The sequence below is a fragment of the Protopterus annectens genome, chromosome 8.part0 (genome assembly GCF_019279795.1).
Source record: "Protopterus annectens isolate FY-2018-M chromosome 8.part0, PAN1.0, whole genome shotgun sequence".
NCBI lineage: Eukaryota > Metazoa > Chordata > Ceratodontiformes > Protopteridae > Protopterus > Protopterus annectens.
Window position 1 is genome coordinate 826,499,916 of NC_056741.1, and position 22,779 is coordinate 826,522,694.

The 22,779-nt window shown below is 41.3% G+C and overlaps 1 protein-coding gene across 2 annotated transcripts in view; it reads right to left on the reverse strand.

Annotated features, from left to right (window-relative positions):
• Nucleotides 1-22,779, reverse strand: part of ARAF (A-Raf proto-oncogene, serine/threonine kinase) — a 1,692,569-nt gene that overhangs the window by 464,057 nt on the left and 1,205,733 nt on the right. For both annotated transcript variants that reach the window (XM_044080303.1, XM_044080302.1), the window contains exon 10: nucleotides 18,352-18,398. In XM_044080303.1, coding sequence (XP_043936238.1) covers nucleotides 18,352-18,398 — 47 coding nt within the window. The remainder of the gene's footprint in view (nucleotides 1-18,351; nucleotides 18,399-22,779) is intronic.

Here is a 22,779-nt window from a genome sequence, read left to right on the forward strand (position 1 = left end):
TTACCCCCCCCCCACCCCGAGGGAAGTTGTTGCCACGTGAGTCATGGAAAGGTTATTGGGATTTCTTGAACCACAGCTTTCCATTTCTCTGGTTCCTGGACTAAGACCATTGAGGAGTGGAAAAGCATATGTTTATGGCAAAAAGGTCTTTTCATCTTTCTAACATCCGGCAAGGGTGTCTTTAACTTTGGGACCAAAAAGAGATGTTCCGTCAAATGCAGTGTGGGCGAAAGAAGACAAATTGCTCCATGAATTCACATAAATGCATCCAGACCTGTCTCCTGATGTCTACACCTGAACCTGCTGCCCTCATCATCTCTTAAGCTGCGTGCACAATAAGCCTCATGAACAAGTTGCAAACAGAATCTAGGGTTGCCAGCTGAGACTTTACCTTGTCTTTAACCCCTTCAGCTACTGCTCCTGTCACAGTGTCTGACAGTTCTTTTATCAGATCTCAATGAAGTCTTGTAAAATGTGCCATGTAATTCAAGGACCTTAGTGCGAAGGTCGATGAAGCTTATATGTGCTTCCTGAATCTAGCCAGTGTCAGACTCTTTATTAGGAGGATGGATAATTACTGGAGCCGAGATAGGTAAGGTTCCACAGCCAGATAGGCTAGGAACTGTAGAAGTGGATAATCCCTCGCCACCAAGAGCTGGTCAATCAGCCTCAAAATATCAGATTCTGTGAGGCTCTGAATGGACCGAAGAGACTGAGGGATCTGCGTTTCTCCAAGAAGGGGCTTGGAGGTCAGTCTCTGAAAGGGTCTAGTGAGGGAGAATACCTAGTATGAGGCCTATCTTTAACAAGGAATTCCTTTGGTTTCAAAGATGTCCACTCCAAAATAGTAGTAGTTGGTGCCGAAGCTGTTGGTGCAGAGGTTCTGATGAAACTGCAGGAACTGGGGAAGTCCTGGGCATTTTTGATAACTGTGTCGAAGATACTGTCGGCACCGAGCTGCTCCTCTTCTTAGAATGCCCATGTTTAGATGAGGAAGAAGATGAAGGAGAACTAACATCTGTTTTTGATTTTGGAGAACCAGACATGGCTTTATCGAAAGCAGTTTTAATAAGGCCTTTTAGAATGAGCTTGTTTCTTCTCTCAGTAAGAGCCCGGTGACTGAAGCCATGACAGACAGCACAGTCTTCCTGAAGGTGCACCAACAGAACGATGGTAGAAAAGAAATTAAGATATTATACTGTAAATTTTTTTTTTTAAAGAAAACTCGTGCCGACAATTTTTTTTTTAAAGAAAACTCGTACCAGCAATGGTACGAAACATTTACCCAACAGTAAAAAGAAGAAGAAAGGAAAGAAAAGGCACCAGCGATAGTGCAAAGAATTACATTAAGGGTAAGGGAGAAAAAATACCAATGATGGTATGCACAAGAAAAAAACTACTCATTAGGAAGCGAAGCAACAGTAAAGGAGCGGAGTATAAGAAAAAAGTGAAAGAAGTCACAAAGAGATAGAGAGAAATTTTACTTACAACAAAGAAGAATTAGCTTGCTCAAGAGTTGTTTGACAGATGCATCTGACACTGAAAGCAGCAAATGAGATTTGAGGTATTATGGGTAAAGCTTAGCTCAAGGGTTTTGGTGGGAGCGAGATGGAATAATTGCAGAGTAGGTTCTGATATACGGAAATGAACCCACAGTCAAGGATTAAGTGAAGATTGGCAACATTAGATCTAAAATTTTCAGGATGCCTTCTGGTCCCTCTGAAATAATGACTCTCGGTTTCCTCTTCTCAGCTGCATTAAAAGTCTCTTTGAATGTGTGATCCTCTGATGCTACATCAGCCTCCAGCAAGGTCACAATAGAGGGTATTTGAGCAGAGTCAGACATACTGTGGGTTCTGTAACCTCTGTGGGTACACCTGAATCAAAGTGGGCAGACTCAGATGTCAGGTCTAGGCCTCTTGATATTTTTTTAATAAGCTGGAGGAATGGCCTATGTGGAGGGGTCCACCATCTTGGCTTCAGTTGTTGGGTCTCCAAAAAGGTGATCAATGAATACAAATGGAAATGCAAAGTATTGGGCACAAAGGTTTGGTAAAAGTAATAATAATAATCATGTTCTTCACATAGGCAGAAAAGACACCAGGTATGGAGGTCTTTGTAGAGAATCTGCCTATTACATTCACACTTACCCCATCCTAGCTCACATCTAATAAAAATACAGCAAAACAGTCTACACAAGAAGGAAAGTTCCCTAATGGGGCACTTATCTAAATCTAAGAAGGTTAGCAGTACAAACAACCACACAAAGATCAGACCAATGTGTGCAAGACCTGAATTCGGGCTGGCAGAGAGATTCTGAGGATTTATGCTCATACATTCCTTACTATACTCCTACGCTTGCGAGCTGAGGTCATATGTTGAATTTATGCTCCAGATGAGGATAAAGCTTTGGTACCCTGGCCAGACATTAGTGGTGAAAACCCATTTGTTTGGAATACTGTAAGAGTGATTCAGTCAGGACATCATTCATTAGTTCATAGGTAGGTACTAGGCTATCGGCCTGAGGGCATTTATAAGCCAAGCCAGAGTGTGCTGGCATTCGCCACCCCATTGATTAACTGATCTTTTGTCAAGCAGAGTCAATGAAGTGATCCCAGTGGTGTATTTTCTGTTACCCATCCACTCGTCAAGGTTTCACTTGAAGAGTGTTATTGAGGGGCTCTGCCTAATGTAGTCTAGAATTTTGTTCCAAAGTATGGGGAGTCTCTGTGACAGGAATCTATCCCTCCAGCATGTTCTATTTATTGTTGTGGCGAGGTTTAGCTCACTAGAGCACGTGGCTCGCAGTGACTTGGATTTCTTTAGGTTGAGCATGTCCATCAATTCTGAGTTGTACATGGCTTTGTAAGTCAGGCAGTGATCACCTCTGACTAAGCGATATGCCACTGAGTACAGCCAGAGTTTTTTCAGTCGGGCTGCGTAGGACATATGTTTGAGGCCAGTAATCCTCTTGGTGAGATACTTTTTTGGTCTTTCCAGCTGTTGGAAGTGTCTTGTGAGGTACATCCCAAATAGGGCATTGTACTCTATGATGGGTCTGATGAGTGACGAGTAGAGGGGCACTATAAAGTACAGTTGTGTACACTTGCCATAAATGTAGATGTTCTAGTGTATTCACTGTTGCAGTCATTACATTTGGGTAATCTGCTGGCAGGTTGCCCTCAGTCGGCCTGATTAACAAAGTCTTGGGTCCTGCGTTGGTTGCTGTCCCTTCTTCCATGATGTCAGGTGTATAAAACATGCAGCCGACGCCATTACATCAGTTTTTCTTGCCCCAGATGTCAGGTGCCCCCCGAATGGGGAGCAAATAAAATTAAAAACATGAAAATATACCTCCAACCAAAAGCAAATACACCAAAAAGGCTTTTAAGCATAGTAAAGGAAAATAGAGGTATACTAAGAGAAAAACGGGGCTGGAGGGAGGGTAACCAGGACTGCAACAGTGAATACACTCGAACATCTACATTTATGGTAAGTGTACACAACTGTACTATGTTCTCTTGGTTTCAGACATTACCTTTGGTAGAAAAGAAGGATTTGTTCGCAAGGAAACCCTATCTTTATGGAAAGTAAGGTATGGAGGTTTGCAAGATGTAATAGCTACCAACAATAATGCTTTCTAGGATAAAAACTTCAGAACACAAGTTGCAGAAGGTTTAAAAGGGGAACTAATTACAGACTGAAGTACCAGATTCAAGTCCCAATGTACAGAAGGGTCTTTGTATGGGGTTTGAGCATCAAAATTTCTATTAGAAAGGCTTTACAAAGTTTGTGGGACATTGATGTTGTGTCATTCAAACTACTATGAAAATGTGAGATTGCAGCTAGATTCAATCGTACGGTGGAGGCAGATGCTCCTGCTTCAAAAAGCAATGTTAAAAACTCCAGGACCTTATCAACTGGTGCTGAAAATGGATCAAGATTAGTCTCTGAAGCACATTTTGAAAATGTATGCAATTTGCTGAAGTACAACCTTCTAGTCAAAGGTTTGTGAGAGGCTAGAACAATTCTTTGAACTGGGGAAGTGAGAGTAGAATGCATGGCAATCACTGGAACTGCAGAAGCCATGCAGTGAGCTTGAGACTTTGAAGATTTGGATGAACTAGTCCATCTGGATGAGACAAAAGGTCTAGATCTGGGTCCAATGTCCAAGGTTTCGGAGTTAAATGAGGCCAAAGAAAGGGAAACCACACCTGACGAGGCCAGAATGGGAAATGAGAATTATTCTGTTCTTCGACCTGTTGGCTTTCTTCAGAAACTGGGATAAGAGAGGAATTGGGGTGAAAGGCATACAACAGACCGAGGGGCCAATCATGAAGGAGAGCATCTCTCGGTGACTCCCCTGGAGTGGGAATTAGGGCAAAGTAGCTGCTGAACTTGTTGTTTGGGGGAAAGCAAAGAGATTGCAGCAGGGCTGGCCCCAGTGGCAGAATATCTCTTCCACCACCACCTGATTGAAAGACCACTCATGAGGCATTAAGATGGTCCTGCTCAGTTTGTCTGCAATCACACTGGAGCTCCCCGGAATATGCACTGAAATCAGAAAACGGTCGGATGATACTGCCCATTGCCATACAGTGCTTCTTGACAAACAGGGTAAGATATGGTTCCCCCTTGCTTGTTGACGTACCAGACTACTGACATGTTGTCTGTCTGAATTACAATCACTCCCATGGAGAGGGTTTTCTTGGAATGTCTGCAACACTAAGAGCACTGTCTTTATCTCTAGAACACTGATGTGCAAACTGGCCTCTACCTTGGACCAAGTGCCTTGGATGGTCTTCCCCAGATAATGCCTCATCCCCCTTATCTGGGACGCGTCCGTGGTCATTATGGCTTGGGGTTGAAAAGGGACAAAGGGTCTGCCTGACAAAATTTTGTTGGAGTGAAGCCACCAACTCAGGTTTGCTTTCGCATAAGTTGGTAATTAATACCAGATGGGACACTGGCTGAGTCAGTAACAACCATTGGGATGCCAACAGCCATTGAAGAATCCGCATGTGAAATCTTGCAAAGGGAACTAAAGTGATGGAGGATAACACTGATCCTAGAGTTTTTGTAGCAACACCCTTGCAGTCACATTTTGCTGAATAATCTGACTGACTTGCAATCTTATTATTTTAAGTCTTTCTGGGGGAACAGACGCGATGCCAGTGTTTGTATTTAGCATCGTTCCTATGAATTCCAATTGCTGTGTTGACTCTAATGGGATTTTTCGTAGTTTATAATGATTCCCGATGAGGAACAAGTCTGAAGAATGTAATCTCTTGTCTGTAAGAATAGATTCCTGGTGGGAGCGGTGAGGAGCCAGTCATCTAGGTATGGAAACACTTGGGATCCTTGCAGTTTGAAGTGGGCTGCTATACATTTGGTGTACACCCTGGGGGCTGTGCTGAGATCAGAAGGCAGGGCCCTGAACTGATGACTGGCTCCCAGCCGGAAGCACAGGAATTTTCTTGATCGCTTGTCTATTTTTATGTGGCAATATGCATCCTGAAGAACTACTGAGCACATCCAAGCATCTTTTCTAAGAACAGAAGTACACACTGAACCGTGACCATCCGAATTTGGTATGTTGAACTGATTTGTTCAAGTGACTGAGATCCAAAATCGATCTCCAGACCTCTGTTTTCTTTGGCACTAAAAAGAATTTTGAGTAAACTCCGGATCCTATACTGGTGTGGTGGAACTGCATGGATGACTCTTTTGTCGAACAGTTTTTGATTTTCTAAGACCGTTGCATCCCTGACACTGGTAAAACATCTGGGATTTTCTTCAGTTTTTTTGGTTTTTCTGAGAAAGGGATATTGTAACCTCTGGTTATGATCCACTGCACCCAAGTGTCCATTGTTATCTTGAGCCAGGCAGGTAGGTGCAGGGATAAACGTCCCCCAATTGCCTCCAGAGGACAACAATTGGGTCTCCTTTCAGGAGCACTGATAAGAGTTACCAGGAAAGAATGCCTGGAACCCTGATTTTGCAGGCCACCTCTGCCTCATACATGGCATCTTCCATTGTTACCCCCCCCCCCACCCCGAGGGAAGTTGTTGCCACGTGAGTCATGGAAAGGTTATTGGGATTTCTTGAACCACAGCTTTCCATTTCTCTGGTTCCTGGACTAAGACCATTGAGGAGTGGAAAAGCATATGTTTATGGCAAAAAGGTCTTTTCATCTTTCTAACATCCGGCAAGGGTGTCTTTAACTTTGGGACCAAAAAGAGATGTTCCGTCAAATGCAGTGTGGGCGAAAGAAGACAAATTGCTCCATGAATTCACATAAATGCATCCAGACCTGTCTCCTGATGTCTACACCTGAACCTGCTGCCCTCATCATCTCTTAAGCTGCGTGCACAATAAGCCTCATGAACAAGTTGCAAACAGAATCTAGGGTTGCCAGCTGAGACTTTACCTTGTCTTTAACCCCTTCAGCTACTGCTCCTGTCACAGTGTCTGACAGTTCTTTTATCAGATCTCAATGAAGTCTTGTAAAATGTGCCATGTAATTCAAGGACCTTAGTGCGAAGGTCGATGAAGCTTATATGTGCTTCCTGAATCTAGCCAGTGTCAGACTCTTTATTAGGAGGATGGATAATTACTGGAGCCGAGATAGGTAAGGTTCCACAGCCAGATAGGCTAGGAACTGTAGAAGTGGATAATCCCCTCGCCACCAAGAGCTGGTCAATCAGCCTCAAAATATCAGATTCTGTGAGGCTCTGAATGGACCGAAGAGACTGAGGGGATCTGCGTTTCTCCAAGAAGGGGCTTGGAGGTCAGTCTACGAAAGGGTCTAGTGAGGGAGAATACCTAGTATGAGGCCTATCTTTAACAAGGAATTCCTTTGGTTTCAAAGATGTCCACTCCAAAATAGTAGTAGTTGGTGCCGAAGCTGTTGGTGCAGAGGTTCTGATGAAACTGCAGGAACTGGGGAAGTCCTGGGCATTTTTGATAACTGTGTCGAAGATACTGTCGGCACCGAGCTGCTCCTCTTCTTAGAATGCCCATGTTTAGATGAGGAAGAAGATGGAGAACTAACATCTGTTTTTGATTTTGGAGAACCAGACATGGCTTTATCGAAAGCAGTTTTAATAAGGCCTTTTAGAATGAGCTTGTTTCTTCTCTCAGTAAGAGCCCGGTGACTGAAGCCATGACAGACAGCACAGTCTTCCTGAAGGTGCACCAACAGAACGATGGTAGAAAAGAAATTAAGATATTATACTGTAAATTTTTTTTTTTAAAGAAAACTCGTGCCGACAATTTTTTTTTTAAAGAAAACTCATACCAGCAATGGTACGAAACATTTACCCAACAGTAAAAAGAGGAAGAAAGGAAAGAAAAGGCACCAGCGATAGTGCAAAGAATTACATTAAGGGTAAGGGAGAAAAAATACCAATGATGGTATGCACAAGAAAAAAACTACTCATTAGGAAGCGAAGCAATAGTAAAGGAGCGGAGTATAAGAAAAAAGTGAAAGAAGTCACAAAGAGATAGAGAGAAATTTTACTTACAACAAAGAAGAATTAGCTTGCTCAAGAGTTGTTTGACAGATGCATCTGACACTGAAAGCAGCAAATGAGATTTGAGGTATTATGGGTAAAGCTTAGCTCAAGGGTTTTGGTGGGAGCGAGATGGAATAATTGCAGAGTAGGTTCTGATATACGGAAATGAACCCACAGTCAAGGATTAAGTGAAGATTGGCAATATTAGATCTAAAATTTTCAGGATGCCTTCTGGTCCCTCTGAAATAATGACTCTCGGTTTCCTCTTCTTAGCTGCATTAAAAGTCTCTTTGAATGTGTGATCCTCTGATGCTACATCAGCCTCCAGCAAGGTCACAATAGAGGGTATTTGAGCAGAGTCAGACATACTGTGGGTTTTGTAACCTCTGTGGGTACACCTGAATCAAAGTGGGCAGACTCAGATGTCAGGTCTAGGCCTCTTGATATTTTTTTAATAAGCTGGAGGAATGGCCTATGTGGAGGGGTCCACCATCTTGGCTTCAGTTGTTGGGTCTCCAAAAAGGTGATCAATGAATACAAATGGAAATGCAAAGTATTGGGCACAAAGGTTTGGTAAAAGTAATAATAATAATCATGTTCTTCACATAGGCAGAAAAGACACCAGGTATGGAGGTCTTTGTAGAGAATCTGCCTATTACATTCACACTTACCCCATCCTAGCTCACATCTAATAAAAATACAGCAAAACAGTCTACACAAGAAGGAAAGTTCCCTAATGGGGCACTTATCTAAATCTAAGAAGGTTAGCAGTACAAACAACCACACAAAGATCAGACCTATGTGTGCAAGACCTGAATTCGGGCTGGCAGAGAGATTCTGAGGATTTATGCTCATACATTCCTTACTATACTCCTACGCTATGAGCTGAGGTCATATGTTGAATTTATGCTCCAGATGAGGATAAAGCTTTGGTTCCCTGGCCAGACATTAGTGGTGAAAACCCATTTGTTTGGAATACTGTAAGAGTGATTCAGTCAGGACATCATTCATTAGTTCATAGGCAGGTACTAGGCTATCTGCCTGAGGGCATTTATAAGCCAAGCCAGAGTGTGCTGGCATTCGCCACCCCATTGATTAACTGATCTTTTGTCAAGCAGAGTCAATGAAGTGATCCCAGTGGTGTATTTTCTGTTACCCATCCACTCGTCAAGGTTTCACTTGAAGAGTGTTATTGAGGGGCTCTGCCTAATGTAGTCTAGAATTTTGTTCCAAAGTATGGGGAGTCTCTGTGACAGGAATCTATCCCTCCAGCATGTTCTATTTATTGTTGTGGCGAGGTTTAGCTCACTAGAGCACGTGGCTCGCAGTGACTTGGATTTCTTTAGGTTGAGCATGTCCATCAATTCTGAGTTGTACATGGCTTTGTAAGTCAGGCAGTGATCACCTCTGACTAAGCGATATGCCACTGAGTACAGCCAGAGTTTTTTCAGTCGGGCTCATGAGGACATATGTTTGAGGCCAGTAATCCTCTTGGTGAGATACTTTTTTGGTCTTTCCAGCTGTTGGAAGTGTCTTGTGAGGTACATCCCAAATAGGGCATTGTACTCTATGATGGGTCTGATGAGTGACGAGTAGAGGGGCACTATAAAGTACAGTTGTGTACACTTGCCATAAATGTAGATGTTCTAGTGTATTCACTGTTGCAGTCATTACATTTGGGTAATCTGCTGGCAGGTTGCCCTCAGTCGGCCTGATTAACAAAGTCTTGGGTCCTGCGTTGGTTGCTGTCCCTTCTTCCATGATGTCAGGTGTATAAAACATGCAGCCGACGCCATTACATCAGTTTTTCTTGCCCCAGATGTCAGGTGCCCCCCGAATGGGGAGCAAATAAAATTAAAAACATGAAAATATACCTCCAACCAAAAGCAAATACACCAAAAAGGCTTTTAAGCATAGTAAAGGAAAATAGAGGTATACTAAGAGAAAAACGGGGCTGGAGGGAGGGTAACCAGGACTGCAACAGTGAATACACTCGAACATCTACATTTATGGTAAGTGTACACAACTCTACTATGTTCTTCATGTTTCACTGTTGCAGTCATTACATTTGGGTAGATTCTCAAAGCTATGGTTGGGAGGATGGATTTATACAGCATTAGGACTAGCTATAAGGCCCTGCAAGACAGCAGTGGCAAAGCCAGATCTGGATTTAGAGAAAATTGGTAAATAATAATGCTTGGTGAAAGCATGCACTGAACTCCAGGTAGCAGCTTCTAGAATATCCCTGGTAGGGACACCTCTGAGAAAGGCTGCAGAAGTAGATGCAACCCTGGTGGAATGAGATCTGATCCCCTGAGGGACAGGTTTTCCATGCTGCTTATAGCAGAAATGAATGCAATGGCTTATCCATTTAGAAATGGTTTGTTTAGAAATAGCCTTCCCCTCTGTCCCAACAGCAAATGCCACTAGCAATTGTTCAGATTTTTTTCGAAATTTAGTTCTGTCCAAGTAGAATCTAAGTTGTCTGTGCACGTCCAAGGAATGCAGAATCCATTCCCCTTTGTTCTGTGGATTGGGGTAGAAGGTTGGCAAATGAATGGATTGGTTAAGAGCCACACTGGAAACCACCTTGGACATGAAGGATGGATTGGTCCTCAGAGATACCCTGTCTGCATGAAATATGATGAAAGGCTCCACTGCCATAAGGGCCTGTAATTCAGATATCCCTCTAGCTGAAGTGATTGCTAAAAGGAAGGCTGTTTTCCAAGAAAGAAATTTTAAGTCTGCAGTAGCAGCTGGCTCGAAAGGAGGTAAAGTGAGCTTTTCCAAAACAAAGTTAAGGTCCCAGGCAGGGGTAGGAGCTCTCTTGGGTGGTCTCAAGTTCTTTGCCCCTCTGAGATGTTGCTTGAGCAGGGGAGGAGAAAGAGGGGTAGTTCTGTGTTATAGTGAGTTGAAATAGCTGAAGCGTGGATTTTAATAGAGGAAAAAGACAGGCCCTTGTGAAGCATCTCAGTTAAGTACTGTAAAATCTGAGGTAAATTGGGCGCTGCTGTGTTCATCCCTAAAGACTGGTTCCAGGCACAAAATCTTTTCCATTTGTCAGCATAAGATTTTCTAGTACTAGGACTTCTCGCCTCCAAAATGACATCCATCACAGGTTTGCTGAGGGATGCTAAGGGTGAATTTAAGTGATCAGCCAAGCTGCAAGGTTCAATGTTAGGAGCTGAGGGTGCAGAATTTGGTTCTCCTGCTGAGATAGCAAGGAAGGTGTCCGAGGCAGGTGCCATGGAGATATTTGTGAGACACTGCGCAGGAGTGGGTACCAGTGTTGGCGAGGCCAGTCTGGAGCAATCAAAATCATTTTTGGTTTGTACTGTTTGACTTTTAGCAGAACTTTGGAGAGCAGAGGCAGAGGGGGAAAGGCGTAGACTGATAGGTTATTCCAACTGAAGGACAGAGCATCCACTTTCCAGGTTTTTTTGTGAGGAGTTCTTGTGCAAAATTTGTCCAACTGGTAGTTCTGGGGGGAGGCAAATAGATCTATGTCTGGGCTCCCCATTTGCTTCTCAACATGTTGAAAATCCGTGGATCCAGTTTTCACTCATGTGGGTCCATGTGATTTCTGCTTAGTCCGTCTGCCAGTGTATTCAGTTTTCCTGGCAGGAACTGAGCTTGTAGTTGCACTTGGTAGCTCAAAGGCTGTGTTCCACAATGCCATGGCTAGTCTGCAGAGAGGGTAGGAATGTGTACCCCCCTGCTTGTTTACGTACCACATAACTGTGGTGTTGTCCGACTTTACCATTAGTTGTCCTGGAAGAATGTAGTCCTTGAAGGCTGTCAGAGCATTCTGTACAGCTAACATTTCTTTTTGATAGATATGTAGGTGCATTTGATTTGGGTTCCATTTGCCCTGAATGCACTTCCCTGCCAGGTGAGCCCCCCATCTATAGTCTGATGCGTCTGTAGTTAGGGTTTCGGTGGCAGGGGGGTAGTGTGAATGGCAGTCCTTTGTTTTGGTGGCAGGCCTCTGCCCACCATAGGAACTCCAGGAGTAGGCAAGGTATGATAGGAATCATTGTTTCCAGGCTGTGATAATGTTGACTCCATAGACTTTTTAAGTACCACTGAAGTTTCCTCATATGCAGTCTTGCATATGGAATTAGAAGAATGCAAGAGGCCATGAACCCCAAGGCTTGCAGTATTTGTCTTGCAGACGGCAGGGTTTTTGTAGCCACTTGTTTGAAGTAAGTCACCAAATGAATTTGCTTTTCTAGCATGAGGAAAGCCATCTGGGCAGTTGTATTCAAGCTTGCACCTAGGAATATAATCTGTTGAGAGGGTACCAGTTGTGATTTATTTTCATTTATGGTGTACCCTAGACAAGTTAGAACCCTTTTTACAAACGCCAGGTGATTTAGAAATATGGCCTGTTTTTCTGCCTGAATTAGACAATCGTCCAGGTATGGATATATTTGAATATTTCTTTGCCTGCAAAATGCAATTACTGGATCCAGGCACTTTGTGAATACCCTGGGCGCAATAGACAAGCCAAAGGACACTGCATAGAACTGATAATGCAAGTAGCCTGCTTTGAAGCATAGGTATCTTCTGCAAGATTCCCTGATTGGGATATGCGGGTAAGCTTCTTTTAAATCTAGAGTTGCCAACCAGGCATCTTTGCCTAGCATAGGAAGTAACTGGTGAAGAGTCAGCATCTTGAATTTTGGAATGTCCAGAAAGGTGTTTAGAGTAGACAGGTCCAGAATTGGATGCCATGATTGGTCTTTTCTGGGTACCAGGAAAAGCCTGGAATAGAAACCTTGTCTCTTTTCCTCTTTTGGTACTGGTTGAATAGCCCCCATGTTTAAGAGGGAAAGTACTTGTTTCTGAGCCTCTTCCCACTGATTTGGGGGCAGGTCTGGCCACCTGTTTGGTGTTGGCAACGTGTGGAAATGAAATCTGTATCCCTGGGACACTACATTTAAAACCCATTTATACTGGGTTATGAGTTTCCAGTTTTGGGCATGAAGAGCAGTCTTTCCCCACAAAGGGGCGGCTAAAAGGTAAGTGCTTGGTAATTTTAAAGGAAAGTCATTGAGACTGTTTACCACAGGGGGTGTCTTGTTATTTCCAGATTTGGAAGTGGAGGCCCCCCATTGCTTAGTTCTGAGAGTCCCCTGAGACTGAAACCTGGTGCTTTTGGTGTGTCTGGGTTTGGCTTGAGAGGATCTGGAAGGAGCTGGAAAAGACCAATTCTTAGTAGGCCAGTGCTTACTAAATCTTGGAGGTTGCACTTGTAAGAAATCTTTTACAATTTGCATAGATTTAGCTTTATCTTCCACCTTTTTTAGAACTTCTTCAGCCTTATTGCCAAACAGGTGGTCCTGACTTAAAGGAGCATCCAACAATTTTGCTTTAACATGATCAGGCAGAGATTGCTCCTTAAGTCAAGCATGCCTTCTAAGTACAGACCCAGTAACCGCAGCCCTGCAAGAAGCCTCTAAAGAATCAAAACCACATTGCAAAGTACGTTTTCCAACTTGTTCAGCAGAATGAAATAAATCCTGTAAATCTTTATTTTCCACACAATCATAAATCAACATCATTTTCTGTTTAAGCAGTCCAATAATATGCTGTTCATATTTTAACATATGAAATTGGCAGTTTAATGCCCTGATTGCCAAGGTTGCAGAAGTATAAACCTTTTTACCCCATCTATCCAGCGCCCTGGAGTCTCAATTAGAAGGGGTAGGATTTAGCAGTAGAAGCCTTAATGCCCTTGGGCCCCTGAGAAATGTTTTCTGGATCTGCAACAGGGTTTTTGAAAAGGAACTTGTGGGACTCAGGAACCCTGTAGTACCTGTCTGGTTTGCTAGGGGCTGGAGGCAAAGAATCAGGGGCCATACTGGATTCCGAAAACACATCAACAATGTCTAGTACAGGAGGTATAGCCAAAGGCCTATGTTGAGGTAGAAGGAAATCCCTAAGCCTCTTTTTAGATGAAGAAAATTCCTGACTCTCCCAGTGGAAATGCTCCCTTAAGGTATGTAAAGTTTCCCCAAAAGAAAAATCCTCAGGGGGGGGAACAGAGGGAATGGAATCCTCTGCATCAGAATCCTCATAAGTAGGTATGGACAAATCCAGGTCATTGGAAGAATTAAAAGAAACAGAGTCCTGACCAGAAGATTCATAGCCAAACTCAGCCCTAGGCCTCTTAGAAAGGGGGGAGGTTGACTACCCCTGATTAGAGTAATAAGATCTTCAGCCATTTTGATCATTTGTTTTTTAGGCATAGGGGCCTGAACATCTGGCCTGGGCATCGGTTTTTTAGACATAGATCGAGATTTAGGCCTTAAAATAGAAGGTGGAGTCGGTTTAATATGAATGTCTGTAGGCCTGAATACACCCTCAGAAGCCAGTGCCTGCACAGTGGCTCCAGACCCATCCAAGGTAGAGACATCCGCGGGTTCCATAGGTGAAGCATCCCGCAGCATACCGGTCTCCGATTGGGTCTCAGTAGAGGCCTGCGAGTCAGAAGTAGTGGGTATCAGGGGCTGCAAAAGCTCCTCAATGAGTACCGGCGAACTGGTGACTGGCTTAGGAGAAGCGTCGTCGGCAGTTTTGGACCTCGATGGCCTGTCTCTGCGTTTTTTCGGAATTCTGGTAATCGGATGGCTAACCAACGTCATTTCTGGATAATTAAACCGAGAATCAAAATATTTGGAGGCAAAAATGTACCGATGACGTATAGTGCATTGATCAAATAAAGCACAAAACTGACAGCAAGGTACGTCATGGTCAGGACCTAGGCAAGGAATACAGTACAAATGAAAATCTTTATGAGGTATTTGCTTTCCACAAGTAATGCAATTATTAATTTTACTGACATCGGTAAGGAGGAAGAAAAAGTTTCCCCAATGGGGTACCTGGCTTTAAGTTGAAGACTTTGGTTCTGAAACTCGAAAACGAAAATTTCAGGAGTCGGCCGACCAGTACTTGCTAACTGCTTCTGCTTCGGGCACCATACGGCAAGAAAGACTGATGTAATGGTGTTGGCTGCATGTTTTATACCCCTGACGACCTGACAATGGAAGAAGGGACAGCAACTGGCGCAAGACCCAAGACTTTGTTAATCAGGCCGACTGAGGGCAACCTGCCAGCAGATTACCCAAAAGTAAAGACTGCAACAGTGAAACACGAAGAACATCCTCTTTACTTCTAGATGCGAACCCTTTAGTAATTAGATGGGCTACATAGAAGGATTTCCTAACTACTATGGCAATATGATTGTCAAAGGAGAGATTACTATCTACCTGGGTCCCCAGATCTCTTATTACCTCTTCTGTATTAAGGGGGCTGCCACCTATGTGGCAATTCGTAGGTGTTTTGTTTTTCCCAAACAGGATGTCTAAGCATTTTTTGGCATTTAGCTTGAGGCCATGACTCTGACACCAGGTGTCTGTCTCAGTAAGGCCCTTTTGGAGGATGTCCGTATCAGTCGGAGAGTCAACAGCGAACTTGGTTAGCCATAGTCCTCCTGTGTTTGCCTGTACTTCTGAGAAGTATATGCTGAACAGTAGGGGTCCCAGGACCGAGTTTTGCGGGACACCACTTATGACTAGTTTAAAGTCGGACCTGTAGCCCGCTATTCTTACCGTGTGAGTTTTGTCTGTAAGCCAGTTGGCAACCCATCTTGTGATGTAGGGGTTTATGTTCAAGCTGGTGAGTTTTTCTGTAATAAATGAAACCAGTGGTCTGAGTGCCTAAGATAAAAACTGGTAAACCTGAAGTAAGGCACACGGAGCTCAGCAAAACGGACAACTGCTTTGATAAACAAGTACAAAAACAATCCACAGCAAGCTAAAATCACAGCAGCACAGCAAACAAAACTGCAAAGCAGAAGCAACATAACGCTGTAAAGTTAATCCACATACGTTTTCGTCACAATAACTTCATCAGATACCTAACCTCTCTTCCTTTGATGAATAAACTACTCTAATTCAAATGAACCAATGAGTGAACAAATTCAATTACACATGCAAAATGTATTAAAACACATGAACCTTAAAGGTGAATGAATCTAAAAGTTAAAATCAAAAGTATATATAATAAATAGATATGTATATATATATATTTTGTTATATAAAATGCTTCAAACATAAACCTTAGTTAAAATTGCTTTGTTAAATATAAGTATTACCAGCACAAACCTGAAATGCTTCTAACAATGTTTTTTCAAAAACAGAAGCTAAATTGAATCCAAAATACAATGAAATAGCACCATCTTGTGGAAATTAAATTAAATGCATGTTCATCTTGTTAAAAGATAAATACATACATTATTATTAATATAAACCATAAAATGCTTGCATATATAATATATAAATATAATACTATAATTAAGCTGATCTCAATTTCAGCACAGGTTTCAAGGATAACATTTAATTTAAACCAGGGGCAGAACTTGCATCAAGAATAATTTGCCAATATAGCTCCCTATATTCCAACCGAGACTCCCAAGGCCCTCCCCTGGGGTCTTGTGGGACTACTACTATAACAAAAAACTGAAATTTAGCTTTGCCACAATTGTTATGAAGTTTAAACAGAGCATTATTATCTTTTATTTTCCTTATCTCATATACGTTTTTCTGTAATACCCGAGTGAGTGAGGAACGGTGTCAAAAGCCTTGGCAAGGTCAAGGTAGGCTGTGTGAACCACTTTCCCCTCGTCTATGGCCTTGGTGACTGTCTCGAAGAAGTCAACCACGTTTAGTAGGCATGATCTGCCCTTAACAAAGCCGAACTGGGTCGGGTCAAGCGTTTGGAGGTTCCCAATGTCTTTGTTAATGAGTTCCATGATGATGCGCTCTACAGTCTTGCAGACCAGATCAGTAAATTTTAAACCAAATTCATGACTATGTAAAATATGAACACTGTGAAAACTTCAACTTATCACCAATGCAAAAAATAATCAAAATAATATAAAAAATGCTTTTTAAAAGTCCAATATACACACAAACCGTTCCTCAAAAAATCCCATAATTAACTTAGTGCAACTTGGCATAAACTAATCCCCCATGGCTATGCCCTGTAATTGATGGCATAATTTTACATAAAAAAAAAATTACCAGAACAAAACTCAATCTTAGAATATACTGAGAAGAAACACTTCTATCAAAATAATACTGTAAAGATAAAATTTCATATTATATGTGCTATATAAGTGTACTGACTACTAACGGCTATTGTTGCAAAATACGCCACTTCAACACATTCTTAAAACTAACTCTATAAAACTCTTAATTCCTTAATTAAAGAAGACAGTCTATTCAAAAATTCATTTAAAAAGTCATTCACAACTTTACCAGTGTTATCTTGGAAGCCTGCACAACCAGAAACAACAGGCTAACCATGTCGATCATGAAGTTTAAGTAATTTTGAGACGCAATAAAAAAGTAGGTATTTAAGGGTATCCTACTAATAATTCATTAATTTTGCTAAAAGAAAATTGGTAAATACCATTATTAGCAAGATTTCCAAGATGAGAAACTGATTTTTCATATATTTGTATCATTTGTATTAAATGCGATCAGCTTAAAGGTGTGACGTGTAAATATTATAAGATTCATTAAACATTACTACAATTGGATTCCTCTTATGAATAGCTATTACTATAACATTAAAATTACTCAACTGTTTTAAAGCACATTTTGATTTTTTTAAACTATATTGTATTTTAAGGTCTATATCACTTCGCCGAAATCTTAATTCTGAGAATACCTGTTCATCGAACCCTAATAGAACACCCTTTCATCGAACATTTACATCACTGAAACTTTTTCCTAGGGAATGAAACTATTTGGTCATCAGAGCAATTGTAACAAACCCATTATTTTAAACTGACCAAGGTGGGGGGGGCTTCACTCCCCATGCCCTCACACCACCAATTATATATACCAACTCCGAGATGGAAAAGGGCAAACTTGTAATGACAGCCAACAAACTCCCTTCCCTAGGAAAATGTTTTGATGATGTAAACGTTTGATGACAGGGTGTTCAATGAATAGGCATTTGCGGAATTAAGCTTTCGACGAAGTGACAGGAACCCTTATTCATCAGAGCAACAAAGGAAAAAATATTATAACACAAACCAAAATCTACACTATTAGCATACTTATTTTTTTAGTTAAAACTTCACGTATAATTTAAAACAATCTGTAAATTGTGTAAGTGAGGCAATATTGTCAGCATTTCAAGCATTTGCATATTAAAGAACTGGGCTCATATCCACACAAATTTACAAGCATGTCTAACTACTCAACAGTTGATTCTTAAATCAAACTCTGAACAGGAGAAACAAAAATTTCAACTTTGCAATTAAAATGAACTTATTGAACAGATTTAGCATTAGTGGAGTGTAACAATTCACCAGGTTAAGTAATAAGCCACAAAATGGAATGGATAACTGTTAGTAGGAAAGCGGAGGGGAAAATAAAGTCAGACACTAGCCACTGCATTCTGGGACATCAAAGTTTTCACTCCAGAAATAAAGACCACACACACACACACACACACACACACACACACACACACCATGTCTGCTGCAACAAAGCATGAAGTAATGCATTTAACACAGTAATGGCAACGTAATGAAACCGTAGGAAAAAAGTGCTTGACCTCCTGAAAAAAAAAACACAATGAACTTTGTTTATACATTAGAATACGGAATGATGACCGGAGAGAAAACAGCTGTCAAGAAGCAAGGCAACAATTCCCCTCATACCCTAGCACAAAATCACATAGTGCCTAATGTAACAAAAATGAGAGAGATGATGTGCAACTAAATTATGCAAGTCATAATATGAAAGGATACTGTTGGATTTTAGATCTCGATGAATTATATTCTTTGCATGCAGGTAACTACAAGTAGAGAAAAGAAAAAAATGTTAGCCTATGTACCATTCAAATGCAGACATTTTCAAAATAATGTTAAAGACCAAACTTCTCCAAATGTAATGGGATAATTTTCAGAAAGAGCCATCATAATGGACAAAAGTTTTTAAATTTAAATATTTTAAATTTAACAGCTGCCATTCATTTTTTAATATCCACAGACCACTTACTACAATCTTTAATGTTTTACTTCCTTCAAAACAGTAGCTAATACAAGTCATTTACTTACCGTAACAGATTTGGATGAGCATGTCTATTCTTGGTTACAACAGGACTAAGATTGTCAGGCATTATGGCAACTTGGCACATAAAATCTTTCCCAGGCTACTTCTGTTACTCCTTTAACTCATTATGCGCTGTGGTACCGTTCCTCTCCAGGTCTGTAATATGCCAAGCAATGTGAAACTTACCATAACCGTAGATTTTTAATGATCACTGCTGCAGTAGCTTTAGCTATATGGGTAACATCCTATCAAGGATATAACAGCTGATCAGCTTCCAAAATGTCCGGGTACCTTTTCCACACACCCAGTCAGTCAGCTCAAGCTGAATTGACTAAAAAGACAGGTTTGGGTGCCAAACCCTTCAGTTTTCATGCTAACAGGCAGACAGATGCTGAGCCCTGAAAGGGCAATGCCAAGAACAAAAAAAAAATATGTACTCACACCCTGGCATAAATAATACATAAAAAATGGAGATGGAGTGAGGGAGCAATTACACATACTATTGTCAAACTTACTTATCTAACTGTACTATGATCATCATAGTGATCACTACTGCAGTAGCCTTAGCTATATGGGTAGATTACCTCAGCTTACAACATTTGGGAGGTAGAAGGAGAGGGGTCCAGGAGCCCCTGGCGAATGGTCCTAGCAAAGTCTAACCTAGACTTACAAAAGGAAACTAGTTTATAGTGCTTTCTAAAAGTAAGTAAAGAGGACTACAAAGCTGCTTATTCTAAAATTTAACTCTGTCCAAAGTCATAGATGAAGCCAAGGCCCTGGGCCTTAACCTTGCCTGGAATAGTTTTAGTGCGGCGAGTGCAACAAAAGGTAACAGCCTTAAACAGCCACTTGGAAACTGTGTTTTGACAGAGGTTGTCACCTCTTACCTTCACAAGAAATGAACTGATCTGAAGATCTAAAAGCTTTAGTTCTGTCAAGATAGAAAATAAATGCTGTCCGTGGACATTCAAGGTATGCTATATGCAGAATCACTTCTCCCTTATTTTTAGGTTAAGAAAACAAAATGGGAAGTTGGATATTCTGGCTTAAAGTAAACTCTGATATCACTTTAGACATAAAAGTAGGATTAGTTCTGAAAAAAATCTGTCTCTGTAGAGAATGAGATAGGGTTGACTCTCTTAAGAGTTTGGAACTCAGATACCCTTCTTGCAGAGGTCAGAACAATCAGTAAAACTGTTTCCATATTAACAACTTCAAATCAATCAGCTTAGCTGGTTCAAAAGAGCAAGTGTTGGCTTCTCTAACACAAAATTTAGATCCTAAGGAGGGGCCATCATTTTCTTTTGGAAACCTGTTATGCAAAACCCATTTCAAAAGCATTTTGACATAAGAATGCATTGAAAGAGCAAGACGCATGGGGAGACAAGCTGAAATGACTGATAAATTAATCTTAATGGAAAAGTAAGAAAGGCCTTAGGATAGTACCGCTCCCAATTATAAAAACAGAGAACAACTAGCCCTGAATGAGTACTGGTTATGTTGCTGGCACCAACTAGCAAACTTTCTTTTTCTTCTTTCGGCTTTTTCCTGGTTAGGAGTCACCACAGCAGATCACTTGTCCACTCATGACTGGCAGTGGAGTTTTACAGTGGCGAGTTGCCAGCCCGGCACCAAACCTTCCACAGAAGGCACACACACGCACACACTCACACCTATGGCCAATTTAGAGTGTCCAATCCACCTACAGCATATCTTTGGGATGTGGGAGGAAACCGGAGCACTCAGAGGAAACCCACAAGACCACAGGGAGGACATGCAGACTCCGCACAGAAGGCACCCCAGTTGAGGATCGAACCGGAGAACCTCTTGCTGTGAGGCGGCAACGCTAACCAACTAGAAAACTTTCCATTATCTCAAATACAATTTTTCTAGTAGCAGGCTTTCTTACACCCATTAGTACCTGATGCACATCCTCAGTAAACAGATGCCTAAAAGGAATTAAGACTCCATCATCCAGGCAGTCAGTCTAAGTTCACTGGGATTGGGGTTTAACAAACACTCCAGTTGTTGTGTGCGTAGATCTATTTTGTGAGAAAAAAAAGGAAGGAAGAACCACTGTTGTCTGGGAGAGTAGGCGTTACCACAATGATCTTGGGAGATTTCTTAAGAATCTTCAGAAGTACCCTGGATATCAGTGGAAAAGCATACAGGCACATTCCTGTCCAAGGAAAAACAGCATCCGTCTTCCAGGCCTTCTTACATACAAGTCTTGGAGCAGAATCTTGCCAGCTGATTATTCAGAGAAAAGGCAAACAAGTCTACTTAAGGAACTTCCCAAAGCTGGATCACATCTTGGAAGACCGACTGACCTAGCTTCCATTTGTGAGAATCTGTCTTTGCTCTGCTTAGCTGTCTGCCACATAATTTTACTTATACAGAATATAGGTAAGTCTGAAGAGTGAGATTGTGCTGTGAAGCTATATAAAAAGCTAACATGGCTAGTCTGTAAAAGGGGTAACAATCTGGTCTCCTTGCTTGTTGATGTACCATGTGAGTGTGGTATTGTCTGTTAACAACTTGTAGAGGTCACAGGGACCAAAGATGATTCAGAGAGTTGAGAGCATTGATCAAGGCAAGCAGTTCTCTCATATTTGTGTGCCTTGATTTCCCACACACCTTACACTTTTATCCCTACTGAAACTACTACCCAAGCAAAATCTGAGGAATCTGTGGGGACTGACTACTTTGGAACAGGGAGAGAGAAAGGGAAATCCTAATTTATGAATATTTTCTTTCTCCACCAAGTGATTTTTCTTCTGACAAACCCCAACACTGGGATTTGAAAACATAAAGGATGTTGGTGTTGGGACCATACAGACTTCAGTGGAGATTCGGACTTTCTGGAAGGGAAAGGGGGCTGACAGATTTTTGTTGGGGGGGGGGGGTGGACAGACAAGGCCCCTTGAATAGATACATATATAACCATGTTCTTCTTGACATAATAAGGGTGGCAACTATCATAATGTAGAAATGAGTTACTGTATGTTTTCTTCCTAAATAAATTAGATTCTATATCTCCGTCTTTAATATATAATCGTAAATCAAGATAATCAATGGTCCTACTGTCCACCTTGTGAGTAAATTTCAAAAATGATGTAGCATTGTTCAAGTAACTTATAAATCTATATCCAGATGTCAATACAAACTGTGCCAAATGTGCACCCATATATGCCAACTTGGTTTTAGCAGAATGGGAGGAACAGTTTGCATTGACATCTGGATATAGATCAAGGATGATTACTTATTTGAGATTTTTGGATGACATCCTGTTCCTCTGGAAAGGTACCCGGAATGAATTAGATGAGTTTATAAGTTACTTGAACAATACTACATCATTTTTGAAATTTACTCACAAGGTGGACAGTAGGAACATTGATTATCTTGATTTACGATTATATATTAAAGACGGAGAGATAGAATCTAATTTATTTAGGAAGAAAACATACAGTAACTCATTTCTACATTATGATAGTTGCCACCCTTATTATGTCAAGAAGAACGTGGCCAAAGGCCAGATGATTAGGTTGTCACGTATTGTAAGTGAGGACAACAAATTCCGGGAAGAATTGGAGGTTTTGGTGGATCTATTTCTTGAAAGGGGTTACCCCACGGATGTGCTTACAACGCTTCAACAGGATGTCATCAGAAGAAGGGCTATAGATTTTAAACCCATTATGGATGACATTCAAAGGGATGTTGGTAACAATAACAACACTACTAAACAAAAAACTAAGAATATTCCAACTGGAATTCTTTGGCTTTGGAAGTTAAAAATATTATCCAATGGACATAGAAAAATAAACTCCCAGTAGATTTACATGATACACTAGGTAAATCACCCCTCTTTATAAACAGTAGGGGTTTAAATAGCAAAGAGCTTTTGGAGAGAACTCCCTATGACCTTTGGTCAAAGACCTGCTAAGATGGCCAAATTTGGTAACTGTAAAGCATGCAAATACATTAATGATGGCCCCTATGTTTTGGTGGGGAATTTTAAGAGGACGTTGAAGACCCCAGGTTATTGTAATTGTAGTACCAACATGGTTATATATGTAGCTACTTGTTTATCCTGTCCAGCTTTCTATGTTGGCATGACCACAAGA